Here is a 26,532-nt window from a genome sequence, read left to right on the forward strand (position 1 = left end):
GTGTGCACTGTATCCTGCAGGGAAGTTTCAGGTCTTGGCAGTCTCCTCTGGGCAAAGGAACATTAATTCCCTTTACCAGGGGTAAGCCCCCACCTCCTGAATGGGTCTACTCAGACCTGTGCCAGCTATTTGAGTGGACCTGGGAAGCCAGATTGAGGCTGGGAAGGGGAATAGGATATCCCCTTCTGCCACTGCCACTGATACCTCCCCCTTCCCAGTCTCAATCTGCCTTCCCAACCCCTTCTGCCCATCCCTTGCCTTCCTCCTGCCCCTCACACTGACTCACCAGTGTCAGGGCTTTTTTTGTGTCTACTAGCCTGGCCACTCATTGCTTGTGGTGGTGGCCTGGCTGCATGGAATGGCATGTTGCACTTTGTGACAGGTGTAAAAGACCCCACACTGCCAGAATACTTGTTCTGGCAGCATAAGGCCCTATTAGGACTGGATCATAGATGAAAAATAGGTACAAATCTTTCCCTACACAGCTGCCATATCTTGGTGTAAAGGGACCTGCAAAAGCTTCAACAGAGTCCTCTTTCTCCACTATCCATACCCTGCACACACAGTGTGACTGAATGTTTCAGGGGATGGGAGATCTGAGTATCCTTGCACATATCCATTCAGCCTTTCTACTCAGTAAAGTTGTACAATTTTCAGAGGGAAGGTTATGTGACCATTTAAGGGGAATGGATAGGAATATGGGAGGGGACAAGAGACTGCCACTTTATGGGGCTGCATAACACAGGGTCAAACAGAGAAGAGGGGAAAAACAGGACTTTGTTGAGGTGACCCCTGTAACGATCCTTCACAGGTAGACTGTAGAAAAGGTGGAAGGATCGTACCCAATGCATTTCTTACAAGATATAGTAAAAAGTATATTTTGAAGTTAAAACATGCATCCCTTTCAAAATGAACTTTTAAGTAGTTCACATGGCCATTCCTTACTGAGAAGGGCTCTCTGAGAACAGCTGAAATTCATACCTTTCTCACGCAATAGCTAAAATCAGAGGGGAAATGCTCAGCACATTATACTTGTAAGAGAATCCATAAACATTCCGGAATGTAATTCTTATGCAAACAATTTCCCTTTGGGCATCCATAATTGGTGAAGCTCCAGAACTGTGGGTCACCAGCGGTCATGGCTCATTAGAATTCAAAAATACTCTGCATATGTACCTCCCTATTAGAGTTGCTGCTCATCACAAGGGTTGTCCCAAGAGGTCTTTCCTGTATAAAACCTCCTGCAATAATTAGCTTCAATATTCTGAAGGCATATGTTGGATGTCTGTGAGAGGTCTTGACAAAGTTGTGAAGGAAAGGGTTCTGTTGGCTGAAATGACACTCCCTCTTTCTCTCAACTTGAAAACCTCTCTAAAACTCACCCACCAAAACCTGGCAAGACCCTTCTCCCCAGTTGCTCCTTGTGGCTGGGACTCCTTCCCAGACCACCTGTGTGATGCTTCTCTCTTGCTTCCTTTAAATCTTTCCTTAAAACCCACTTTTTGTGGGGTTTGTGAAGCCTTTAGCAAAAGCCCCAAATTGTATCACCTCCTTGCAGCTAAATGTAAGTAGGTTTAACTAAAACAAAAGCACATTTTTACCCTGTATACTTTTTCCTCCATCCTCTGTTGTCTCCCTTGGGTCTGTTGGTAGATTGCAAGCCCCCTGGCGCAGTGACCTGCCCTCTCATCTGCTGTAAAACACCTTGTACAAGGACGGCGCTTTGTAAACAATAACAACAAGAAATAGCCACATTGGAATCTATGGGGATATGCACATGTGCCATTTTACAATGTCAGGCATTGAAATAGGCTACTATGGAATTGTTTCTAGCATCTTAGGGACTGCAAGCATCATCGATATGAAACAGGGACAAGGATATGAGAGGAAAGGAGACATTTCTTCCAGCAGAAAAGAAATATCTTACATTGCCCTCAGGGACAAGTTTATGGACACAGAAACCCAATAAAGACTCATATTCTGGGACCTAGTTCTAACATTTTAAGATACAGATTCACAACAACCTGTTAATATAATGTGAGCTGCAAGGATACAGATTTCCTGCTGGGTGGCAACTATAGCATATTGAAATTCCTCACAGCTAGATGTTTGACCACTACTCTTTCGCCTTTCAGTGAGGGGATAGCCACATTTTCTGAACAGCAGGGGATTTTAAAGGTGTCCACTGTGGACTGCAACACGAACATGTCCATCATACTAGAGAACTCCTAAATAATTTCAGCATCATGGGGTGGGGGAGGGGAGCTTCATTCTAAGCTTACTCTCCCTAAAGGCTAATTAAGCCCTGTCTGCCCCTTGGGCCTCATCTGTGCCGTATAAGACTATGGGTATGAAGGCCCAGAAGGGGACGACGACTCCAGTTTGTTTTTTCCTCAAAAGAAATTTGCTTTCAGTTTTTCCAGCAGAAAAAGTGGAAATGTTTGGAAACAGAAAAAATTTCTCTCAGAATATTTTCCTTTAGCATTATGAATGCAATGTTTTCTACAATAAGTTTTCTTTACTTAAAAATTGTGTTTTTATTCTTGCTCTTTATTCCTTCAACATGCTTCCAAAGAACTATGCACAACCATAAAGAATTTTGCAATTACAACTCCTATATCCTGTAGGCAAATGCAACTCTCAAATCTCACCTGCTTTGGATTCCTCCACCTTCTGCTACACATGAAAGAAACTGGTCCACGTTTGAAAATAACCATTTGGCCCTTAATATCAAGATTTACTGCTAACCTTTCCCAGTGTGATCTATTAAGCTGGAGGGAGACTTTAGTGTTGTTTGTTTTCCAGAGTCAGAGGCAGTCGTAAAGAGGGATTGTTGCTCAAGATGTGTATGCTCATGGCACTGCTGCCTCTGGTAAAAAGGTGATCAGCTTTTTGCACGGTGTCAGCTGCTTTTGGCTAAGGCTGACATGAACCAGTATGGAGAGAAGACTATTTTTAAGGCTGCAATCCTATAAATACTTCTTGAGAGTAAGCCCCACTGAATACAGTGGAACTTTATATTTTATTTAATTTTCACCTACTTTTACAACTGGCGAAGAAGCTTAGGTACCTTAGGCTGCAGTAGCGTGCTACTTCACCGCTAACACAGACTATATTTGAAATGATTATCTGAATACAGATGAGGCATTTCTACTTTTACACGTAATAAATATTATAACAATTTTATGTGCTAAATTACAAATAATGGATTCTTTATTTTTAAAGTAGCAAAGCAAATTGGTGTATGATAAGAACAGAAATATTGAATAATTTTTCATTTTTTAAAAACCAAACAAAAACAAATGAACCAAAACAACACCATAGGGGATAAAAAATGTTTGTTTCCCCCTGCAGCTTCAAGATCATACATCTCTAATTCCATCATCAAAATAATAATAATAATAATAACAACTTTATTTTTACCCCGCCTTTCTCCCTGAAGGGACTCAAGGCGGCTTACAATATATTAAAAGCATGATTTAAAAACAAATAAAAACATATTAACACATCATAAAAAACAGCAGTCAGAATAAAAACTAGGTAAAAAGAGCATAGAGCAGCAGCAAGTCATAAAAGAATCAGGCCCGTAAAAAATATTAAAAGATGTTAAAAGGCCGAGAACTCAAAAGGCTTGTTTAAACAGAAGGGTCTTCAGGCCTCGCCGAAAGGTCTCAAGAGAGGGAGCCATTCTTAAGTCAAGGGGAAGGGAGTTTTTACATCTCTAATTCATACAAGGGACCATCACACAGTAGCTACAAAGTGCATAGCCTGCTTCCCCAGGGCTGGTTCCAACCATGAGGCCAACTGAAGCAGTTGCCTCAGGCAGCAGATTGGTGAGGGAATGCCCATCCCTGTCTGCCTGCTTGTCTCCACTGCTCCTTCCTCTTCATGGACTGCAAAAAGAAGAGGTGGGCAGAGAGGAAGAGGAAATGTGGAGGGGAGAAGAGTGCTGAGCTAGAGTACTGGAGACAGGGAGAAGCAGAGGTTGACATGCCATTGGGTAAGGGGGGGCAGCATTTGGCCTGCTTCCTCAGGCATCAGGAGGTCTTGGGCAGCCCTATAGTTCCTTACACAATTTCACATACCATTGGTTTGCAGTCTCCAGCCATGTGGCTAAGCAAAACGTTATCACCCCTTCACTTATCTAGATTTATGAATGACTGCAGAAGGAAATTTCTGGACTACAATTTCCTTCCCATGCAGTCAATTATTAAGCAGCTACTGTATTGATGCCGATCATCTGAATCCATCATTAACAGCCTGGGAAAGGATGGCACAATGAAAAGACATTGTGTCTTTCTGTCTACCCATGCAAATACCTCCAAAACCTAAATTCTTACCTGCCTGTTCCAAAAAACTCCACTGACCAAGACTAGCGAGCAGATAATCCACTTTGCATTGGAGACACATGTCCACTGTAGAGCACTAGCTGTACATCCTAGACCACAGCTATGCCCTCCTTTCTCTCAGACTCACATCAGTACAAGTTAGAAATTTCACAGGCACCATCAGAGTAACAGTTCCGGAAAGTCTCTCCACCAGAAAGACTCAGGAGAATATTAAAAGAGCAATTAATAGCTACATTCTTGGTTTCAGAAGAGACAGGGCACTAGCACTTGAGAGATAGCTTCAATTGCAGACCAAAACAGAATTTAGTGCATTTCCATTTCCAGTGATGTAGATCCACTGATCCGTCATGCTTATTTACTGTCCCTTCCATATTCTCCGTTTCTGGTCTTATGTTCACTATGCAGATAACAGGTTAAATTGATGGAGACTATTATTTGCCTGACATACAACACTGCAAGCTGTTCAGTCAGATACCAAAGGGGATTAAACATTTGTTTGCAAGCCAGCATAACATTTGTAGAGGAATGATGGACTAAAGAGACAAAGGTAAAACAAACCCCATGCATTAATAATCTACAGCAGGGATGGCCAAAGAATTTAAATCTAAAAGGCACATAGCAAATTTTTCATCTGTCCAAGAAACAGAAGTCGTTCATAGCTTTCTTTTCGAATAGATACCCTCTTCCAGTTCTTGATATTTTCCTCCTACAATCTTGTGACTAACCTGACTCCTACATGCAGCAATCCTAAGACCCATAATTGCCTTGATTGCCCCCAAATCATGCTTTTGATGCTACTGCTTCCTATTTTTGCTAGACTCCACTGGACCTAATTTCTGACCTGGATGGAAAGCAGGTGGAAGCAAGGGCCAGTCTCAATTGTGTCTCAAGTGATGTCAACAGTAAGGACTTATTCACTGGCGAAGCAAAGGGAGGCCTAGTTTGGCATTTACTTGTTAGTAACTCAATAGCAATACCATGGTAAGCACAATCAAGATACAATTTTACATTTCAAATTTAGATGTCTTGATTGTTTTAAAAGGAGGTGGGAAAGACAGGAAACATATTTACTAGAAGCACTCAAAAACGTTTCACCTGCAGAAAACAAACCTAGAAATAGAATTAATAAGGCATTTGGGAAGGCAAGCAGATAGGATATAAGCATGCTGTTCCACTTAGAAGACTTTTTGAGCCATGTGACTAAATAGTTATGTCTGTTTCCTTTCTCCCAAGCCTTCCTTTCACATTATCCTTCTCTGCCAAATGCCAAGAATGAACCTGCCACTAGCAGAAAGGCAGCAAAACAGGGTGATTGCAGAGGCAAACTGCAGGTGCTTTCAGTTACCAGGTCAATTATTCAATAATCTAAAGTGGTAAGAAAGCAGAGATAGAGCTGGGGAACAAGCATTTTTAATTAAATAAGATGTTCCAAGAATGTCAAAGCCAGGCTTGGGTGTTTTAAATTTTTAAATTTTAAAACACCCAAGCTAGACTTTTAAATTTTAAAGCTAGACTTGGTTTTCTAGGATAAAAGGTTCCTGTGATTCCTTTAATACTTCCCAGAAGGACAGTGTTTACTATTGTGGAGTCCAGTTTGTTTTTGTATTGCACAAGCCCAACCTGGGCCACATCTATGGGGTGTGCAAGTCCACTGCCCACCACTCTAGTGTTGAGTTTGCAAGAAGACTAATTGTGTACATATGCTCACATCACCATGTTGCAAAGGGGGCATAACTGAACATAACTACACAATTGGCAATGTGGCTGTTTCTAGAGACGAATGCAATTAATTTGAGACCCACACTGAAATTCCGGTAGCTTTAGGTATGGGTCTGATAACAAGCTGAACTGGGAGTCATGCATGTTGAAAAGCATGATCTCCACACAGCTATCAGGGCCAAAAAAAATCAACCATAAAGAAACATGTGTGCTACAGGCCCTAACTGAATAGTTATCACAGTGTTTGTATATCACTTTCCAAGTGCGCAAAGTGCTTCACATGTTGTTATCCCCATATTGCAACTGGGGAGCTGAGTTGAGAGGGAGAGGCTTGCCTAAGGTCCCACCCAGTTCGTTCATGGCAGAGGTGAGATTTGAACTTGGGGAGTCCTGATTCACATCTTAGTCTCCAGCCACTGTGCCACACCAGCTGTCTCACTATCTCACTACTACCAGCATTACTAGAACAAAACTAATGGTCTCTTATAAAAAATGGATGTTGTAGACCATATTCAAAATATGGAACAGGATGACATTTGTGTCACAGTGTCGCATCATAATTCAGGGGAGAAAATTTTATAACTTTATGATGCAATGATTCTCCCAGAAGTTCATAAATATAAATCAGCTTTTGTCCTTATTAATACTTTTGAAGTTTCTTCCTCTGCTGATTTTATGAACTTTCGAGTCAAACTAAAGGAAGGTATGCTTTGGCATTGAGGAGTCCTGGGCTCAGGGCTGGATCCAGATATGACAAAATTCTCTCTGTGGTTCCTGTCCTCCTGGGTGATCCTCCTGTGGTTCCTGTCCTCCTGTGGTTCCTGTCCTCCCTAGGTTCATGGGGTGCTATCAAGTAAAAGTAGTTTGCTTTACCTATAGGTCCTCCTTTTCTCACCTTTCCCCTCTATTCTGTGCCCTCTTTGTTGCTGCACCTTCCATGGGCCCCCTGAACCTGCAAATGGGAGCTTTCCCATAGAGACCTCCCCCACCAGATGACTAGCCCTGCCTGGGCTTCTTACGTCTGTGAAAATGACTGCATCTTTTTGTGAACTTTTACTTCGGTGTTTTGGAACACCCACTGCACTGACCCAGGAAGGGCTCAGGAAGGGGGTCACTGCGGCCAAACCCACACCCTTCCCAGGCCTGATCAACCCTTCATCCCACCCCCATTGCCTCCCTGCTTCACACACACACCCCCACGCTCTGTTCCATCCCACCAGCCTCCCTCCTGCCTCCTGCGCAGCCTTACCTGAGGCAGCAGGCATCTGCCATGCAGACCCAGTCACTCGCCAGTGGTGTAGCTAGCAGGGGACAGGGGCCGGTCTGCAGCGGGTACCACCCTTGGGGGGCTGACACCAGGAATGACCCAACATTGCTAACATCGCAAAGGTTAGGAATAACCCCATCATGCCATATACCCTTGGATGTGGAATTTCCAGCGGAATGCAATGCAAAAAACCAGAGGGAAATATCCCATTTCCATCAAAAGTTATGGCTAGAAAACCAGAAACTCAAAAATGCATGGAGCCCTATGGAAAGTGAAACTGAGCCATATCGCGCGTTTACTCATGAGTAGGCAGACTTGCCTTAGTCCATCAGAAAGGGCAGACTGAGAGGAATCCAACACCACCAGAATGGTTCCTGGTCAAGTTGGGCACAGGGGAGTGCAAGGCTAGCTGCATGGTCCTAATCTGATGAAAGTAGAGCTCAACAAATGCTCCAGAAGGCAGCCTCCCCCCCCAAGAATAAAACAGAGGCTTCAGCTGTAAGGTGAATTTTTTACTTTTTTTCAGACTTGCAAAGCTGGGTGAGTCCTGATAGTGGTATGCTTACTCCCCCCCCCCCAAACCTGGATCTCCCACAATCTTCCCCCTTCCAAGCCTGGATCCCCCCAATCTTGCTCCCCCCCCCAAGCCTGGATCCCCCACAATCTTGCTTCCCCCCCCAAGCCTGGATCCCCCACAATTTCCCTTTCTCCCCCCCTCCCAAGCCTGGATCCCACACAATCTTCCTAGTGACCAAATTTCTGGAAATCTTGACTTTTAGGAATAATACCATCATGCTATATACCATTTTATGCAAAATTTCATACATTGCTTGTGGGGAAATATTCACTGCATTTATTTTCAGGCCATTATTATTATTATTCATTTCATGTCATGACAGGGTTGACAGGGTTGTTGTGAGGACAAAATAAGGGGAGGAACCATGTTCACCACCTTGAGCTGCTAAGAGGAAGAGTGGTATAAAAATGTGAATTAATTAATAATTACTAAATCATATCATAATTAATTATGTCGTATGGGGGCGACAAAATTTTACGGGCCTCGGGTGTCAAATGACCTAGCTACACCTCTGCCACTCGCCACTTCAGATGGCAGTCAGGCCCTTTTGTTTACAGCAGATGGAAAGCATGCTATACAGGGGGGATCCACTAACATTGTGCACATTTAGAACAGGGCCCTTCATTACCAGACCAGAATCAAACCGTGTTCTGATATCCTGATTTGTTTACTAATTAAGTGCCCTGATTTGTACTGCAAACCAGTTTTCCATACTTGGATGAAACTGAAAACTACAGACAGAAGTTTTAAATCTGTCTTCTTCCCACACATACACACAACCCTTGTGGGCAAAGGCGAAAGGAAAGAAAAAAGGGGAAGTGTACAAGCCTGAGGCTTACAGTGGCTCATAAATACAACACTAAACCATTCGCATTTACATCTGAATGAGGCCCGTATTTTACAGGTGCCACTGGTATTATATATCTCACAATTGCCCTCTGTTTTTGACACAACATATAAACTGGTTCATGGGTGTCAGGCCCCAAGGATTCCTGCCTTAATATACATGGGTGGAACAAAAGATCTCCAGGTCACTTGGAATTCTATGAATCTATGAAAATCTTGGCCATTCTCAGAAGGAACCAGTGGCTTTCTGTCATAAAATTCTGTCTGGCATTCTTTCAGGAACAGAATGGCTTTCGGTCTCAAACATGGGAACCAGCTATTTTTAATTTGAATGATAGCCTTTTCTATTCCTGTGATGTGGACTTATTAATAATGTTCATTATTAGTCACAACCACTGGTGGTCTCTCACTCTCTCTCACACACATACACACCATATGAATGCACAGCTCCTCAACTTTTCTCTGGCAAACTGGCAGAATGTTCAGCAAAATGGCAGATGCATTTCAATATCAGTAAGTGTAAAGTCATGCACATTTGGGCAAAAAATCAAAACTTCACATATAGGCTAATGGGTTCTGAGCTGTCTGTGACAGATCAGGAGAGAGATCTTGGGGTGGTGGTGGACAAGTCAATGAAAGTGTCAACCCAATGTGCGGTGGCAGTAAAGAAGGTCAATTCTCTGCTTGGGATCATTAGAAAAGGTATTGAGAACAAAACAGCTAATATTATAATGCCGTTGTACAAATCTATGGTAAGGCCACACCTGGAGTACTGTGTCCAGTTCTGGTCACCACATCTCAAAAAAGACATAGTGGAAATGGAAAAGGTGCAAAAGAGAGCAACTAAGATTATTACTGGGCTGGGGCACCTTCCTTATGAGGAAAGGCTATGGTGTTTGGGCCTCTTCAGCCTAGAAAAGAGACACCTGAGGGCGGACATGATTGAGACATACAAAATTATGCATGGGAAGGATAAAATGGATACAGAGATGCTCTTTACACTCTCACATAACACCAGAACCAGGGGACATCTACTAAAATTGAGTGTTGGGAGGGTTAGGACAGACAAAAGAAAATATTTCTTTACTCAGTTTGTGGTCGGTCTGTGGAACTCCTTGCTGCAGGATGTCGTGATGGGGTCTGGCCTGGATGCCTTTAAAAGGGGATTGGACAAGTTTCTGGAGGAAAAATCCATTATGGGTTACAAGCCATGATGTGTATGTGCAACCTCCTGATTTTAGAAATGGGCTACATCAGAATGTCAGTGCAAAGGAGGGCACCAGGATGCAGGTCTCTTGTTATCTGGTGTGCTCCCTGGGGCATTTGGTGGGCCGCTGTGAGATACAGGAAGCTGGACTAGATGGGCCTATGGCCTGATCCAGTGGGGCTGTTCTTATGTTCTTACAGCCTGGGCTGTAGCAGAAAATGATGAATATGGCTATCTGAATGTTAAAAGATATTAATGCTTGAACATGCATAATACATACTGGTATGATTATCATTCAGGTGTGAAAAATACAAAAACAAACATAAGCTGCTTTTGTGAAAGTGACCCTGCAGGAGCTCAGAGTCTGCAGTAATGGAAGTCAGAGGCATTTCAGAGTAAGCGTCTCGTAGGCTATAGAATGCATTGTACGATCTAGCTTAGATCCTATTTATTGGCCATCTGTCTACTTGTTTCTTAGATGGAGAAGATTTCCAAACCCACCATACAACAGATTGACCTTTCCAAACCTACCTCATCGCACTGGCCTGCCACAAGTTTTAATATGCATCACAGTGATTGCTATGTTTCATTTTGAGATTCTATAACCTGATACATCTGGTAGATGGTGCTTATAATAATAATGCTTGCCTTTTTTTGCTAAAGGGTTTCAAAGGGCTCTACAACCACTAATTAAGTCTCATGAACATCTCTGATCAGAAGGGTCAGACTTATGTTATATGACTATGAAGCTGCCTTATCCTGAATCAGACCACCTAGGCTAGTATTCTCTACACATTGACTAGCAGCACCACTCCAAGATTCCAGACTGAGGTGTTTCCCTGCCAGTGTCATACCTAAAGTCCCTGGACCTGGGGCAGTGAGATAGTGATGTCATATCACTTACGAGTTCTCCTGGAGGAAGAGGTACTGGCTCCTCCACGATCTGGCTGCCGCATCCTGTTTCTTCTCCTGTGGAGACTCCCACTTGAAGGGGTGCCCCCTTCAAGTGGGAGCCTCCACTGGAGAAGGAATGGAACAGCGGCCAGATTGCAAAGCAGCCAGTGCTGCCTCCTCCAGGAGAACCCAGAAGTGACATCACACTTCTGGGTTCTCCTGGAGGAGGAGGCACTGGTGACAATGGCTTTGCTGCTTCCCTGTTCCTTCTCCTGTGGATGCTCGCCCTTGAAGCAGGCACCCCTTGAAGGGGGGTGCCACTGAGCAGAAGAAATGGGGGTAGCCAGATCATGAAGCTGCTGAAACATGAGGCAGCAGCTTCATGATCTGGTTGCCCACCATTCTTTCTGCTCAGTGGCACCCCCCTTCAAGGGGTGCCCAGGCAGCTGTCCACATCTGCCACACCCTAGATACGCCACTGTTCTCTGCCCTACCAACGGATAATGCCAGGAACTTTCTGTGGGCATAGAAAGTTTCAGACAAATATCTTCCCTGCATGGGTTGGGGTAGATCATTCTTGCCACTGTAGCCCCAATAAAAACTGCAGCCCCAAGGCCACCGTTAGTGCCAGAAAGGACATATCTATCAGTACCAATGGATTCTTTCTTCCAGGGGCTCATAGTCTTTTTAGGGACATTGTTTCCACTGAGACTGTGGCATGGCAGGAAAGGGTTAAGTATCCCCTGCCTTGATCCATTCCTGATCATGCCCTCCCACCGCTTCTGTTTAGCTGAAAAACGAATGCACATGGAAGGCCAACTCACCTGGCCCTCAGTCTGCATCCAGAGACAGCACTTTCATGAACTGGCTCTGTGATCTAATAACAAATTGGAATGGCAAAGAACGGTACAGCAGGCCCTCAGATATCATGGTTTTGCTTTCCCTTTGCAGGCAACATCTTGGTATGTCAATTTAGTTATCACAGAGGTTGTTTTGGCCTCTTGTGGGAAAAATATAAGGGGTACTATTCCAGAAGCATATCAAATGTTTCTTACTTCTGAGAGGCAACATATGCTGCAGGGAAGCTAAAGTAGTCTCTTTTCTACCTTTGCTGCCATTTTATGGATACAACACTTAACAGTACAGAGGATCACAGGCATCTACAAGGGATCCATTCCAGGACCCACAGTGGATACTGAATCCCACAAAAATTAAATCCACGGCTGAAGGGCCTCAAAGAACCTCCTGGATAAGAACATAAGAACATAAGAACCCTATACATAAAAATTTCATTTACAGAGGCCAGATTTAAGGCAATTAGGATATTAGAACATAAGAACAGCCCCACTGGATCAGGTCATAGGCCCATCTAGTCCAGCTTCCTGTATCTCACAGTGGCCCACCAAATGCCCCACGGAGCACACCAGATAACAAGAGACCTTATCCTCATACTTGCAGAAACAATGAAGTATTCTGGGCTTAGCTTCAGAAGCTGCCCTTTCACATAGTACATGGCAACCCGGGTTTGTCACTATGTGATTATTCCACAGGGAGCCATGGAGAATCCTGCTTCCCTGATGAGTATACCTGTCTGAGGCACATATTTTAGGCATATATCTGAACTATTCATGTTTAAAAACACAATGGGCAGAGCAGCCTTAAGGCTGCTATCAGCAGCAGCAGCCTTCTCCCACAGCTTATCGGTCAGGGAACACATCGGTCAGGGAAGGAGATCTCGGAATCTGAGTGATTCTGGAGTAAATCATTCCTCCAGAATGATGGCAGGTGTTTAGCAGTTTACACAGTTGAGTGTCATTCTATGCATTACATGACAGCAAACCCAGGATTGTTACTACTTGACAGGGAGCTACAGCTCATTTTAGCTTTCTAATGAGTTCAGCTATATTATACATGTTTCTAAATAGGTGTGTTCTATTCACAGTTTGTATTTTTAGGAATACATTAAAATTTATCTATAACTTAGGAGCAAACCTCAAAAACATAATGCATGGCGTGGCCTCAGAAAAGCCATGAACACTTCACCCTTAGCCTATTCCTGGATGTAACATGCTTCATTTTCCTATTTCCAAAACATATTGTTGACAGATAATATTAATCTCGAAGAAATCAGTAGTTATTACTCTCCACCCCCCACCCACCAACACTGGCACTGCAGCAGTATGGCTGGCAAAGCTAATTTCAAAGCCAGTGTGTGCTACCATACAAAACCATACAAGGGGTAGATGAAAAGAAAAAGAAGAAAAGAGAAACACAGAAACAGGTTCTGACATCTAATCAGATCTGCTGTATTGATTTTTTGCAACTTTAGCTTTGGAACAAATCAGCAAAACAACCAAATTATCACCCAGAATTCACTTTCCCCAAAGAGAGCCAGTTCAAAAGCAAGTCACATGCGTGCACAGACGAAAACATATACCTATATATACACATATACACTCATCTAACTGCGCAGATTCTCAGTTGGAAAGAACAAGCGGAGGAAAAATTTGTGCTCTCATCAGAGAGCCTTCAGCAACCACACGATTCCCATTTCCGACCAGATTAGAATTCCTGAGCAAGTCTCAGAAGCTAATGAGCTGCTCGCACTTGACAACAGCAGCTCAATTAGGCAGGGCGCATGCACGCACCCTTCTATAATGCCTGGCTCCCTATCTGAGAAGGAGAAGGATCAATAGAGGGCTGCTGTTTCACAAGGAGAGCATGGGGTTGAGTAGCACTGCATTCTCCAGATGAGGCAGCTCACTTTTTCAAAATGCAAAGGCTCTGAAAGGAAGCCATTTGATGGCTCTAAAGAAGAAACTGTGAAGTCCCTTGGCAGGGACAGTACAGTTAGAGCTTCCAGTTACTCTACCCTGTTGTCCCCTAAAACCACTCAAATCTACGTATAAATTTGCACAGCCCCTTTTTCTATGTGGCAAGGTCAAATGGGTGGTAAAACCTTCAGGTTTCCAATATAGGCTCACTATATCCTTGACAAGGTTCTGAAAGAAGTATGGACATGACTAGCTGCAGTTTGGAGACAAACAGAAAACATTACACTGTACAATGATCAAGTCAACTTGGGATGAATTCACCAAATTGAGCATAAAAATGGACATTGCTATCATCTCTCAGAGGAGGGTGCCTTATTTCTGCAATCTGCAACAGATAAAATGATAGGTCTCTGCAAACCATGGTTGTAAATTAGAAGTCAGCCTTGGGAGCATGCACTCCTTCCCCCTTCATTCCCCATAGTTTCCATAATAACAGTTTCACAGTACATGTGCAACAATGTAAATCATGGCTCATACAAATGTTCCCTCATGCCCACGGTCAAAAAAGCCCTTCACACCATGGTTTCAACAATTTCTGGTTTACACAGAAACCATCATTTACATCAAGGTAGATGTAATGTGAAACCATGGGTAATAGCAGGATGGGAGAGAAGACAGTCAGCTGTAACTTCCAGCTGTTGCTCCAAGGGCAAGTGGGAAAGGCTGCTTACACTTGCGGTTGGGAGCCTGCACTTACTTATGGTTTTGCACCCCTCTAGCTACACTACTGAGGGGAGTGCATGTTCCTGCACCTGGATTCTGACTGCTAAGCCTTAGAGAGCAGAGAACTAGCATTATGTGTACTATGTTATTCCAGCAAATCTACTGTGCAATTTTATGCATGTCTGCTCAGAACTATGTCCCATTAGGTTAAATGTAACCTACTCCCAGGTAAATGTGTACAAGATTGCAACCTTACAGCAAAATCATATGCATTTTTACTCAGAAGTAAATCCCATTCTGTTCAGTGAGGAAGGGATTTACTCCTGTTCAATTTACTCTTAGTAAAGTGTACACAAGATTGCAGTCTCAGGAGACAATCTTCTACATATTTACCTGGGAGTAAGCTCTAGTGGGACTTACTTATGAGTAGACACAGCTAAGCTTGCACTATTAGTAAAATAATGTGGAGGGAAGGATATGCTTTTTAGTTGGCAATTGTCACCTGAGCTTTGCATTTTAAAACTGAACCCCATGTTGTTTGCTCTGCAGTATTGCAGCTGGAGGGGATTAGTTTACAAAATTGAGGGCATCTGTTTGGTTCTGTCAAGGTTTTGAGAACAAGCATCTCACTTTATGTATTGGTAAAGAAGGAAGGCACAGGAAGAGTGACTGGTTTCTAGTGAGTGATGCTGAATGTGCTATAGACACATGCTATTTGATGACAGCCCAGAGATGGTGCTTGGTGGTGCAAATTAACATCCGCTCTCTTAATCCCACACCTGCCAGTTTCACATTCCCAAATCCATCTACATTCCACTGGAAATGGGGTGCTGAAATTCTCCAGGTAGAATGCTACTGCTGCAAAAAGAGAGATCACCACATGGCTTCAATTCACCATTCCCATTAATAATATCAAGCAATCACTTCATCCAAGATCTGGAGAGCTTTAAAAAAGTCAAATTGCTTTCATCCAGCTTTGGACATTCAAAATTCTGCCCAGTTCAGCATTTGATCACTTGCAAACAGTGCATTATTACATATGCTATCAAAAAGCTGCAACATTTCTGATGCTATGGAAAGATCCATCCTTAAAAACTCACACATACACACCCCAAGCAGACTGCTTTGCTGTTCTCTACAGCTGTGACTATCTAGGTTAGATGTGCGTTCATTAGGGACCAACCAGAAGGCAACACAGTTGGAATCACATTGCTTTCTGGCTGACCCCAAAATAGGTGATGCAAGGTCATAGGGAACAACCAAGTGACATGTTTACAAAGCAGAGACAAAAAACTGTTCCCCTATGCATGAGCAGAAGGGCCTTAAACTAGATTTGACCAGAGTCTAAGAACATAAGAAGAGCCCAGCTGGATCAGGTCAAAAGCCCATCGAGTCCTGCTTTCTGTATCTCACAGTGGCCTACCAGATGCCTCAGGAAGCACACAAGACAACAAGAGACCTGCATCCTGGTGCTGTCCCTTGCATCTGACATTCTGAGGTAGCCTACTTCTAAAATCATGAGGTTGCACACACCCATCACAGCTTGTAACCTGTGATGGATTTTTCCTCCAGTAATTTGTCCAATCCCCTTTTAAAGGCATCCAGGCCAGATGCCATCACCAGAGTCTGACGAACATCTTCAGGACTCCTGAGGGTCAAACACTGGGATGCATCTGGGATTCTCTTTCCAGGAGAGTGCGTGAATTGTATGATCCTGATAATACACAATAATGTAGAACAAAGTCTTAAACGATTGGTTTTTAAACTGTGAAAGTCTTGAGATTTAAATATCCATGGTTTGTACATGGAAACAAAATGTCTGTGGCCTGCAGTCATGACATGTTTCCTGAGGTGTAAGGGTAGAAGTGAAAAGAGTCAAAATGAGGGGGTCCAATCCAACTTGCTATCTGGCTTTTCAACAGCAAGCCAGGCCAAGTGTGTGTGGAAATTTCCTCTGGGCAGCTATGGTTTTCAAGGGGTTATGTGAAGGTTCTTGTAGCAGAACGAAAGGGCAGTACCATCACCACAAGGAAAAAAACAGCAAAGCCAGAGGTGCAAGTCCAATTGCAAATACATCTACACTAATGACTTGCCTGCAAAAAACATTTCATGCACCCATTGGCCATCTGCATGTGAGTAAATCATTTGGGGTGACGGCCTGAAAGACAATGAAACAATTCTCTTGCAGCCTACAAAAATGTCCCTACCTGCAAGATGAGGGGCAATTCTTACCTGCCACAAACAGCTAGGCAAGTGGCACAAGCCTGGGCATTAGTAAGGAGACAAAGAAGAGAGAGAGAGAGAGAGAGAGAGAGAGAGAGAGAGAGAGAGGCAGATACCCAGGGAAAGTAATTTAGTCAAGGGGACAGAGAGGAATGATGGGAACATTCATATGTTCCCATTCACAGTGCATATGATCCATAATTGCTCAGAATATACAGGCGCTTGCAAGTGAAAGTGTCTCAGGTGTATCCTTGTCATTCCAAGCCCTCAGGAACAAACCCTAAATGCCTTGGGAACAGAGTACCTGAAGGACCACTTCCCACCACACAGATCCTTTAGGATCTTCCGAGAGGGTTATTTTGTATGTGCCACCATCAACCGAAGTCCATTTGGTGGAGATGTGTGTCCATTTGGATGTCTCTGTGGCAGCACCCAAGTTATGGATATCCTTTCCACAAGAGGTCAGATTGGTTCAGTTTCAGCACAACCTAAGCACTCTTCTGTTCCATTTGGCTTTTGGTTTATGATTACTGATATGTATTTATTGCTCTGTTGCATCTTAAGCTATTGTTATTGTGGTTCTTTTTTATTATGATTGTTTTGCATTGTTATGCTTTTACTTTCATTTAGCAAACGTATTAAAACAGAGAGTAACTCTGTCACTCCTAGAGGCACACACCACTGTCTCTATAGCCAGCAAAGGGTTAGTGCACACTTGCATAGCAACAAACAGCAATTAAAACCTATGGCCATACTCACATTGCACATTGAGCTGCACGGTGGCCTCCCTGGGCTTGATGTTGAAACCGTTGTACCTGGCTGTCTGGCATTTGTAAGTCCCAGTCATTTCTCGAGTCACACTCTCCAAACGCAGCTTCCCATCGCTGGTCTCCACAGTCATGGCACCTGAGGGCATGGGAGCCTCCTTGTCTACTCGGGACCAAACAATAGGAGGCTTGGGCTTGCCTCGGACTTCGCACTGCAGCTCTGCCCTGGAGCCCTCACGGACACTGATGATGGACTGACCCCTGGGCACCATGATGGTTGGAGGCACTAACAGGAGAAGATGACAAGAGAGAACCACTCATGTACTGCATTCTGCCCTGCACAACCCTCAAAAGCCCTCTTCTGAGAGATGTCTGACTATGTGTGCTGCAAATATGACGACTTCCTGGGAACCCTGGAGATGGCAACTCTGTAGTTAGGGTTCAGTACACTGAGGTTTTGTTTTGTTTTTAAACCAAATACTGGAAAGAATCCAAATACTTGTTACAGATCAGTGGATTCTGAGTTAAGAGAAGTTTCATTCAGTAACATGAGTAAAGGATGCTTTTTAAACAAATACACATTGCTAACTTTGCACTATATATTTGGCTTCTGACAGCAATGAAGAGGGGACAAGGTGGTAGGTTTTTCTTACCCCATCAGTCAAAGCCCTGATCAGCATCCTTCTAGTCTTAGGGATAAGTGAGTGCTGCCCATAAGCTTACTTATAAATACTTATAAGTATTTATAATAAATATAAATACAAAGCTTACTTTGTACTTTGGATACAAAGGCTAGGAACATTCTTACTTTTAACAAGAAACTGTGGTGTTATGCAACTGTGGAATGCTGAAATTAATGTAACCTTGCCTATAAGTATGTGATGCAGGAACTCAGAGAGTTGCCTTATGCTGGCTATCATCCTCAAGATCATCGATTGGCTTTATGTGTTCTTGGTAGAGTACGCCTTCACCATTTTCTATTGATTAAAGGTCCAGCAGTTGCCCTTCATCCTCTGAGATGCTCCTACATGCTCAAATCAGATTGGAACTCAAGTCCACTGCTAACACCAACTCTGTTGCCTGAGTTCTCGACCTTTGGCAGAGAACATTTCCAACGGGCATTTCCAACGGGATGGAGCCTCTGCAGGCAGATAACTCCTATTTTCCCATTATCCCTTTTTCAGCCCCCCCCCCCATACACACAGAAGGGCATGAAGGGCACTATAGTAGGTCCTCCTTAGGCTAAAGTTAAGGGTCTCAAGCAATTTTGAAGTGCATGATGCAGTAATAGCTCAGCATGACCCACGTATGGGCAAGGGCCAGTGTGATTATTTCACACACAAAAGAGTATACAGCTGCCTCAAGAGCACATTTAGGCTGGTTCTAGCTGCCTGTCTCTGACAGTTACGTCACTAAGCAACGAGGAGGAGAATTTTCAATTTGCAAGTCTCCTGTGGGCTGTGGAATCTCATCAGATCCTCTCCTCAGTGGTGTGAAGAGAGAGCTGCGCCATCACTGCTCAGCATTGCCAACAGATGCTCACCTGGCAAGAGACAATTTTCTCCCTAGGAAAAATGTGTAAATTGCATTTGAAGAGTTTTTAATTACAGGCATCTCGCCAGGGCCTCCCACTGTGGATGGCCATCTTGGTGAGTCGTGGCCTCACTTGGTGGAAGAGAGCAGAGAGCCTAGGAATGCAGAGTTATTTTCCATCTTGCTGGCTTGGTACTGCTGCCCACTGGCATACAGGGAAAGATCCACATTTCAACACACATTTTTCTCATAGTAAAGAACTTATTTAGCGATGGTCCCAGAGGTGAGTGGTAGAAAAAAGGTTTTGCATGCAGAAAGTCCTGGGTTCAGTATCTCACATCTCCAACTAGATGTGGGGAAAAATCCTCTCTGGAAGCCTAAAAAACTGCTACCATTGAGCTAAACGGATCAGTTCTCTGACTCAGCATGTAAAGGGCCAGTTCAAGCTCTCACAAGGCCTTGGAGGAGCTCAGGTGACAGCCTGGCAGGCTGGAATTCATCAGTGATTCAGGAACAGTTGCAGCTGGTTAATCAAAGCTAGGAAAAGATCCCTCTGGCCACAGTTGCCACTTGGGCAACCAGAAACAGCAAGGAACACTCCTTGGACCCTCCTCCCCCACAACTGTGAACTATTTTTCTAGTCCTTTAACACTTACAAGGCCTGATCAAAGGGTCAGATCAGGAACTTCTTGTCTGTTCAACCTGCACAGTAGTGGACCCTTCAATCCTAGCCCCTCTGATTAATTGGGTGTGTGCAAATTTTAAGAAACTACTACAGCTAAACTACTAATTTCTGAAATTTCTCCAAATGTTTGTCTGAGGGTATGAATTTTTTTTAATTCAGTCAGGATTGCTGATGGTTGGTTCAAGGAGACGTTTTGGGGAAAAACTCACCTGTTTCTGAAGAAATGTTCACCTCAACACTGAGGTCAGGGATGGGTGCCCCTTGGAAGGAAGCCACACATAGATATGTCCCATAGTCAGTAAAACGAAGGTCAATTATCTCTAGGCTGCTGGTCACCGGAGGGAGTTCAGGGTCATTCTTGATGACAACCAACCGATCTGAGAGCTTGGCTAGTTTTCCATTCTTGTACCAGAAGTAGAAAACCTTCTCTTGGGGAACTGCATCCACATGGCATGACAGCTTCAAGTCTTGACCAAGTTGGATAGTTTCACTCTCTTTGATCACATCAGGAGTGATTTGGAATGTAGCATTCCTCATGGCTGGGAAGAGGCACAAGGATACCAAGACAGTTAATGGAAGCACATAACACAACACTGCCTTGTAAACTCTTAAGTAACATGAAATGGGGCATGAATGGCAAACTGCACTGACAGAGACGACAGGGGAAGATTGGGTCAAGAGCAAAAGGGAGAGCAGAGAGATAGTAATAGCTTAAGAAACATGGGTTCAGTTACGTCTTGGGACCCAGTTTGACACAGCCTGGATGTTTGCTGGAACTTAGAACTGTAAGTGGACCAAGAGTGAGTGAGGTAAGCAGCACTATACAAAAGACAAGCATAGACCATCTCTTATCTGTTCATATTACTAACAGCCAACCCTATGCTTTCCAGTGCCATGGGCTACAACAGCACTGAAATGGCCACTGCTGTATCCTGTGGGGCCAGAGAAGCTGCTGGATGTCTCCTCAGGGGAAGGGGACATTTCATCCCCTCACCCCGAGTAAAACCCCAGCTTCCACAATGGGGCTTCTCAAGTCTGCACCAGCTAAATCACTGGAGAAGCCCTTGTTGAGCTTCCAAGACTGACACAGGGTATAGGATCCAGTGGAGGCACCAGTCCCACCCTCCCTTCCAAGCCAGTCCCTCCTCCCATTCTGCCACCTCCCTGCCTGGGAGGTGCTCTCGCCACCCTTCCCATGTCTGTGCCACTCGGTGTTCACCTTTTCACTGCCAGCAGCCAGAGCTTCTTCAGCAGTACTGACAGGGTGGTGAAGGCCTCCCTGCTGGTGCCACTTTCTCCAAGGGTGCTGCAAACATGCTTTATGGCACATTTACTATACCCAGAGTAGGTAATGCAAACATACCACTGGTGCTGAAGCCCTTAGGATTGGGCTCTAAGTTTCATTTATTTATTGTATAGATTTATATCCTGCCTTTGAAAATTCCATTCTCCCAAGGCAGCTAACAAAATAAGTCAAACACACACCATAAAACATCCAAACAATACCTCACACTAAAAAGAAGCAGCACAGGAGACAAAGTAAGACAGAATCTGACTAACATCCCCTCCCCATCAGTTCCAATCAATTACTGAAAGCCTTAAGAAAGAAAGAGGTCTTGAAAGCCCATTTAAAAGCAGGGAGTGGAGACTTGATAACTTTCTCTGGAGGAAGTTCCCCCATTTTTGATGCCACCACCAAGAAGGCCCTGTCTCTAGTATCCACAAATCAAACCTAATGGTGGGCCAGACAGCAGGGTATGAATAGCCAAGCTTAGAGCTGGGGAAGGTTCATACAAGCACAGGCAGTCCTTAAGAATTACATTTATCCAGAAATCAAAATGAACCACACAGTGCACTGAGAATCCAGACTCATTCACAGATAAGTCCATGGAAAAACGTACATCGCACCAAGAGGTTCACAGTCTTCTTCGCTGGATTCCCCACATTGTTGATAGCTGTGCAGTTGTAGTACCCTGAATCTTCCACACGAATACTCCAGATAGTGAGGTTGCCCCCTTGAGTAAGGCTGTTGCGGGGCATAGGGCTGGGTGAGTGGGACCATGTTACTTGTGGCAAAGGGTCCCCACCAGTCAATGAACATTGTATGGTAATGTTATCTGCAGGGTTCACCACTAAAGTCTCATTCACAGACAACTTTAGCGCTGGTGGAGCTGGAAAAGAGGAAAGAAGATATAAGGGTGAACTTCCAGGAGTTTTTCATGAGTAGCTTTGTTTTCTACAAACAGTTAAGCTATGAGTTAGCTTACAGTCCAATCCTATCCAATTTTCCAAGGCCAGTGCAACTGTGCCAATGGGGCATGCACTGCATCTTGTGGTGGGGCAGCAGTCACACAGGCCTCTTTAAGGTATGGGAACATTTGTTCCTTTACCTTGGAGCTGCATTGCGACTGCACCGGTGCTATAAAATTGGATAGGATCGGGCCCTTAGTTTCCTATACATACAAAAGGCCAGTTGCTTTTGGTTTTGAATTTGTAGGGAAAAAATTAGGCAATGGTTCAAAAGTACAGAAGAAGCTGCCATGTACTGAATCAGACCATTAGTCCACCTGGTCCTGCACTGTCTATGCGACAGTGGTTTTCCAGGGTTTCACACAAGGGTCTTTCCTAGCCTTATCTGGAGGTGCCAAATCTGAGAATGCATGCAAAGAATAAGTTCTAATCCTGATGTGCAACCCAATGGTTAGGTGGAGCTTGGGTGGCATATTAAGTGACTGTAAGGCAGCATTTTCCAGAACATTTGACACTAACAGCACAGTTTCATCATGTCTGAATTAAAACTGGAGGTACACTTTATTGTTACACATGGAAAGGGGTGTGTGTATATATTCTTGCTCAGGCATCATCCCTGCAACTGTGGGACAGCCCAAACACTATTGTTTCCAAACATTGCAACCTCTCTTTTGTCCAGTTAACCAGGGCTCAAGGATGGGACCACATTGTACAGGCAGTGGCGATACTTTGGGCTGGATTACTGCAGTTTAGCCCTGCTTCACTGACAAATGTGCTCCTCAGTAGAGTTCTATTGCAGAGACTGCACCTAACCAACAGCAAGTAACACAGTGTTATCATTGGTAGAAAATCCCATGGTAGTTCATTGCTGCTTCCCCTGGGACATTTGATAAAGACAGCATAAATGGTTTGGCTGTAGAGATGGCTAGGTTTGTTCTTTTGGGTAGACACAGAGTGAAGACTTAACATAAAAAGCAGATTCACAGAGTTCCTCCACTGAGGAATGGCTTTACAATTAAACCGACAGATGGGCACAGTAGTGAATCAAACACTGCTGTCAGTCTTACCCTTCTGTCCCTGCTTCAGGTGACCTGCCATGGCTTGAGCATACCTGCCTGCCCATTACTGCTGCTGTCATCTCCTCCTCCTGTCCCTAGTGGGCAGAGTTAATGAAGTACCCTGCAACCATAGAAACGATCCTCTTACTTTGCATGGGTGCTCAAGATGGGAAGAGACTGCACCCCTTTCTCTCTTCCTTTGAATCCCTGTTTGAAGTGAGAAGATCACCATGCCTCCCAATTCCACAGGTCTGTTCTGTGTTGTGGGGGGTTGGGAGGCACAGATGATCTTCTTATTTCTGTGGCTGTAGGGCAGTTTTTGAACTTTCTCCAGCCAGAGGAGGTGGCAGCAGTGGTAACAAATGGGTATATCCAGGACAGGTGGCTCACCTGAAGCATGGGAAGAAGGATAAGACCAGTGTTGCTGCTGGCATGATCATCTGTCAGTGCATTTGGGGAGCTGGGAGGAAGTCACCTCTTCTTACATTTATGTCAGTCTTCACTCTTCATTGGACAAAGTGCCCTTCTGAAAGGCGGAATCCTTCCGAGGGACTATGGGATAGCCACTGCTATTCTTCTCAGCCTGGAGATAAAGCAGAGATAAACAACCGTAGTTTACTCCCCACTGAAATGGCAGTGCAAACAGCACTGAAGGACTTTACTGCTGCAGTTACTGCTGGAGTAAACTACTGTTGTTTGAAAAGACATGAACACACCCTAACAACTGTACATAAAAGTGACCATAGTTACTTAGAAAGTTCGCAAGGTGCTCGAAGGTTTGGATGCTGCTCAGATCAGACCCATTTGCCCAATCATTCTTGCTGTGATGGAAACTGCCCTTGATAAACCTCTTAAATTTCACTTTGTTCTTCAACTCATGGTAACAAAAGCTCTTTCCATGTGGAATTAATTCCCACTAGCTTGGGCCCCAGCAATGAGAGCTCCTTTGGTTTTTCTAACGCCCTTGCTCCACATCCCCCGCTCCCACCAAGCGATTGTTGCTAACCACTCAGACCCATGTCTTTGCCCTCTGTTTATACCAAGGACCCCTGCTACAACCTCATTCACAAATCCTTGAGTCTTCCCCTTTATATAAGGAGTCACATTATGAATGGACAACTCCTCTATTTTAGGATGCTTAACCTTAACCCTTCTGATTAATTCCTTTCTCTCCCACATCCCAGACACAGATCCAAGAGGCTTTTCTCCGTGTAATCGCTCAAAGGCTCTTTAAAGCTCCTTGTTGATACCATCAGAGGCTCTAAACGGAACTCAGAAAGCAAGAGTCAGTAGCACAAAGGCTGAGAGCATGTTTTAAGTAACAGCCGTAATAATGCAAAATAAGGTGTTGTTACATATTCATAGAGCTTGATTTAACGACATCATTACTTCTGCCTTCTCCTCTCCTTGGACCCTGTGTTAATAAGCTGTGCTCGGTTTGCCTTGAATTTCTGAGTTAAGGCTTATGCAAACAAAAAGCGAGTCTCTTAATAAACAGTGCTGAATTTTAGAAACGTGCATATTTCAGAGTCATTCTGGATTTTTGACACATCTGGACAGACAGTTCGACCAGGGTGTTTCAAAAATCAAAGCTCCCCATACACTAGTAAAGTGTGCAACCCTTAGCACTTTGGGTGCTTTTCTGTAGGTAAAGATTAGTTTGATTTCATTTTTTTCCTGCCCATCCTCTAAGGAGCTCAGGGTGACGTACATGGTTCTCTGTTGCCTAAGGCCAATGCAATGAACTGTTCTGGATCAGAGACAGTCCCTTGAAAAAGATTATTTAAATTGCATTGAAACCCTTTACTAAAGAAATACATTAGTTTTGGCAATTCCCTTTTCTTTCTCTACTGTGTCCCAGTTTGCAGCAATCCTGATTCTTTCTTCCTGCTGTCATGGGTCCCACCCCCTCTGCCATTTTAGCCTCACAACAACCCTGTGAGTTAGATTAGGCTGAAAGATACTGTCTGGCCCAAGGTTACCCAGTAAGCTTCACAGCCAAGCACTGCTTGAATCTGGATTCCCCTAGCCCAGCAATTTTCAAACTCTCAGGGAGAGCTTGAGCAGCTCTTAAGTTCTTGCAGAGGCAGGAGGGAGGCAGCGGCGTGAGGGAGGGAAAGGCAGCGGCGGGGGAGGGAAAGGCAGCGGCGTGATCCCCAGGATTGCGCCCCTCAGGGGGGCTGCAGGGGCTTGAGTCCACTTACCTGAGCCTCCTGCAACCTCCCAGGGGTGCGGGGAACCCTGCGCGACCTTCTGTAGGGCTCCCCGCAGCTTCAGAAGTGAAAGTGGAGCGATTTGCTTTCGCTTTCAAAGTTGCGGGGAGCTCTGCAGAAGATTGCACAGGGCTCCCCACACCCCCGGGAGGCTGCAGGAGGCGGATCCAAGCCCCTGCAGCCCCCCTGAGCAGTGCCATCCTGGGGATCGCGCCGCTACCTCCTCCCTGCCTCCTCGCTGCCCCCACCCCTTAAGGGGGCTGAGGCCAGGGCCTACAGGTTGGGGCATCAAGACGCCCCAGTTTGAAAAGCCCTGCCCTAGCCTGATACTCTGTGCCATGTTGACATTCAAGAGAGTCTAAGGCTTGAGCACAGTAAATCCCAGACAGCAGCAGTACTTTTGAAAAAGATGTAGGAGTTACAATGGAAAACCAGCTGAACAGTAACTCAAAAGGCTTAAGTCATTTTGCATTGTAACAAGACAAGTATTTTCAAAGATCCAAGAAGTCATGAATTCCACTCAGCACAGCTCCAGTAGGACCTAATTTCAAGTTCTTTAAAAAAAATTCCCTATTACATTTTATAATTCTTTTAGAATATAGTACAAACGCTTGGCCATTGACCCATAGATTCCCGTAACTCAACAAAGACTAATTCAGATAGTACATAGAAAAACCCGAAAAGCTTCAGGCAAGATTAGGTGATGCTAAAAGTTATTGGATACAAATGCAGGGAGAATACTCTAAAAGGTCTAACTCTGTTTTGCTTAGAAAACAGAAAATAATCATTCTGGATGGCTTTGCACAGATATTTACCACCTCTGAATATTATGAATAGTATTTGGCATGTGACATGCACAGTGCTGCGCATATGAAACCATATTATTATGACCACTGGCTATTGATGAGATTTGGAGTTGATGGGGCCAATGTCTTTGCTCATGCACAGTGGGCATCACTACAACAGTTGTAGTGGTTCATGTGTACAATGCACATGTAGAATTTTGTTATGTGTATGTAAGCATTTGGATAACCACTGTATGCCAAACAAAAATCCCTCACTGACATTCCTCCCTGTAATGTATTTTTCAAAAGCATTAATCTGCCATTCTAGCAAACGACAACTGACAGTCACTTCTTGCATTATCACACAAGATCTAATACCTGTCTCTTAGGCATTTACATTTTTACATTTACATGCATTTACATGCCCTACCATGGCAGGCTGCGGCACCAAAATAGGCCGTGCCGCATGCTTTTAAGGGGACGGATGGGAAGCCTTGGAAGAGGTAAGAAAAAATATCTTCCCTTACTTTCCTGTAAGCCTTCTAATCACCAATAGGTCTCCTTAGACCTGTGCAGGCCTTGGCTGGTACAAGTCTGAGGAGAGCAGGGGGCGTGGGTAAGGAAGCGGATATTCTGGTGCAGGTCATGCATGCCAGAACACT

The 26,532-nt window shown here is 44.2% G+C and overlaps 1 protein-coding gene across 1 annotated transcript in view; it reads right to left on the bottom strand.

Annotated features, from left to right (window-relative positions):
• Window positions 1–26,532, bottom strand: part of MDGA1 (MAM domain containing glycosylphosphatidylinositol anchor 1) — a 284,044-nt gene that overhangs the window by 131,294 nt on the left and 126,218 nt on the right. Inside the window, exons 6-8 of the mRNA XM_066611613.1 lie at window positions 21,466–21,735; window positions 19,774–20,103; window positions 17,339–17,632 (exon numbers count right to left, since the gene is read on the bottom strand). Of these exons, the coding sequence (XP_066467710.1) occupies window positions 17,339–17,632; window positions 19,774–20,103; window positions 21,466–21,735 (894 nt within the window). The remainder of the gene's footprint in view (window positions 1–17,338; window positions 17,633–19,773; window positions 20,104–21,465; window positions 21,736–26,532) is intronic.

Source organism: Tiliqua scincoides, chromosome 1 (assembly GCF_035046505.1).
Source record: "Tiliqua scincoides isolate rTilSci1 chromosome 1, rTilSci1.hap2, whole genome shotgun sequence".
Classification (NCBI taxonomy): domain Eukaryota; kingdom Metazoa; phylum Chordata; class Lepidosauria; order Squamata; family Scincidae; genus Tiliqua; species Tiliqua scincoides.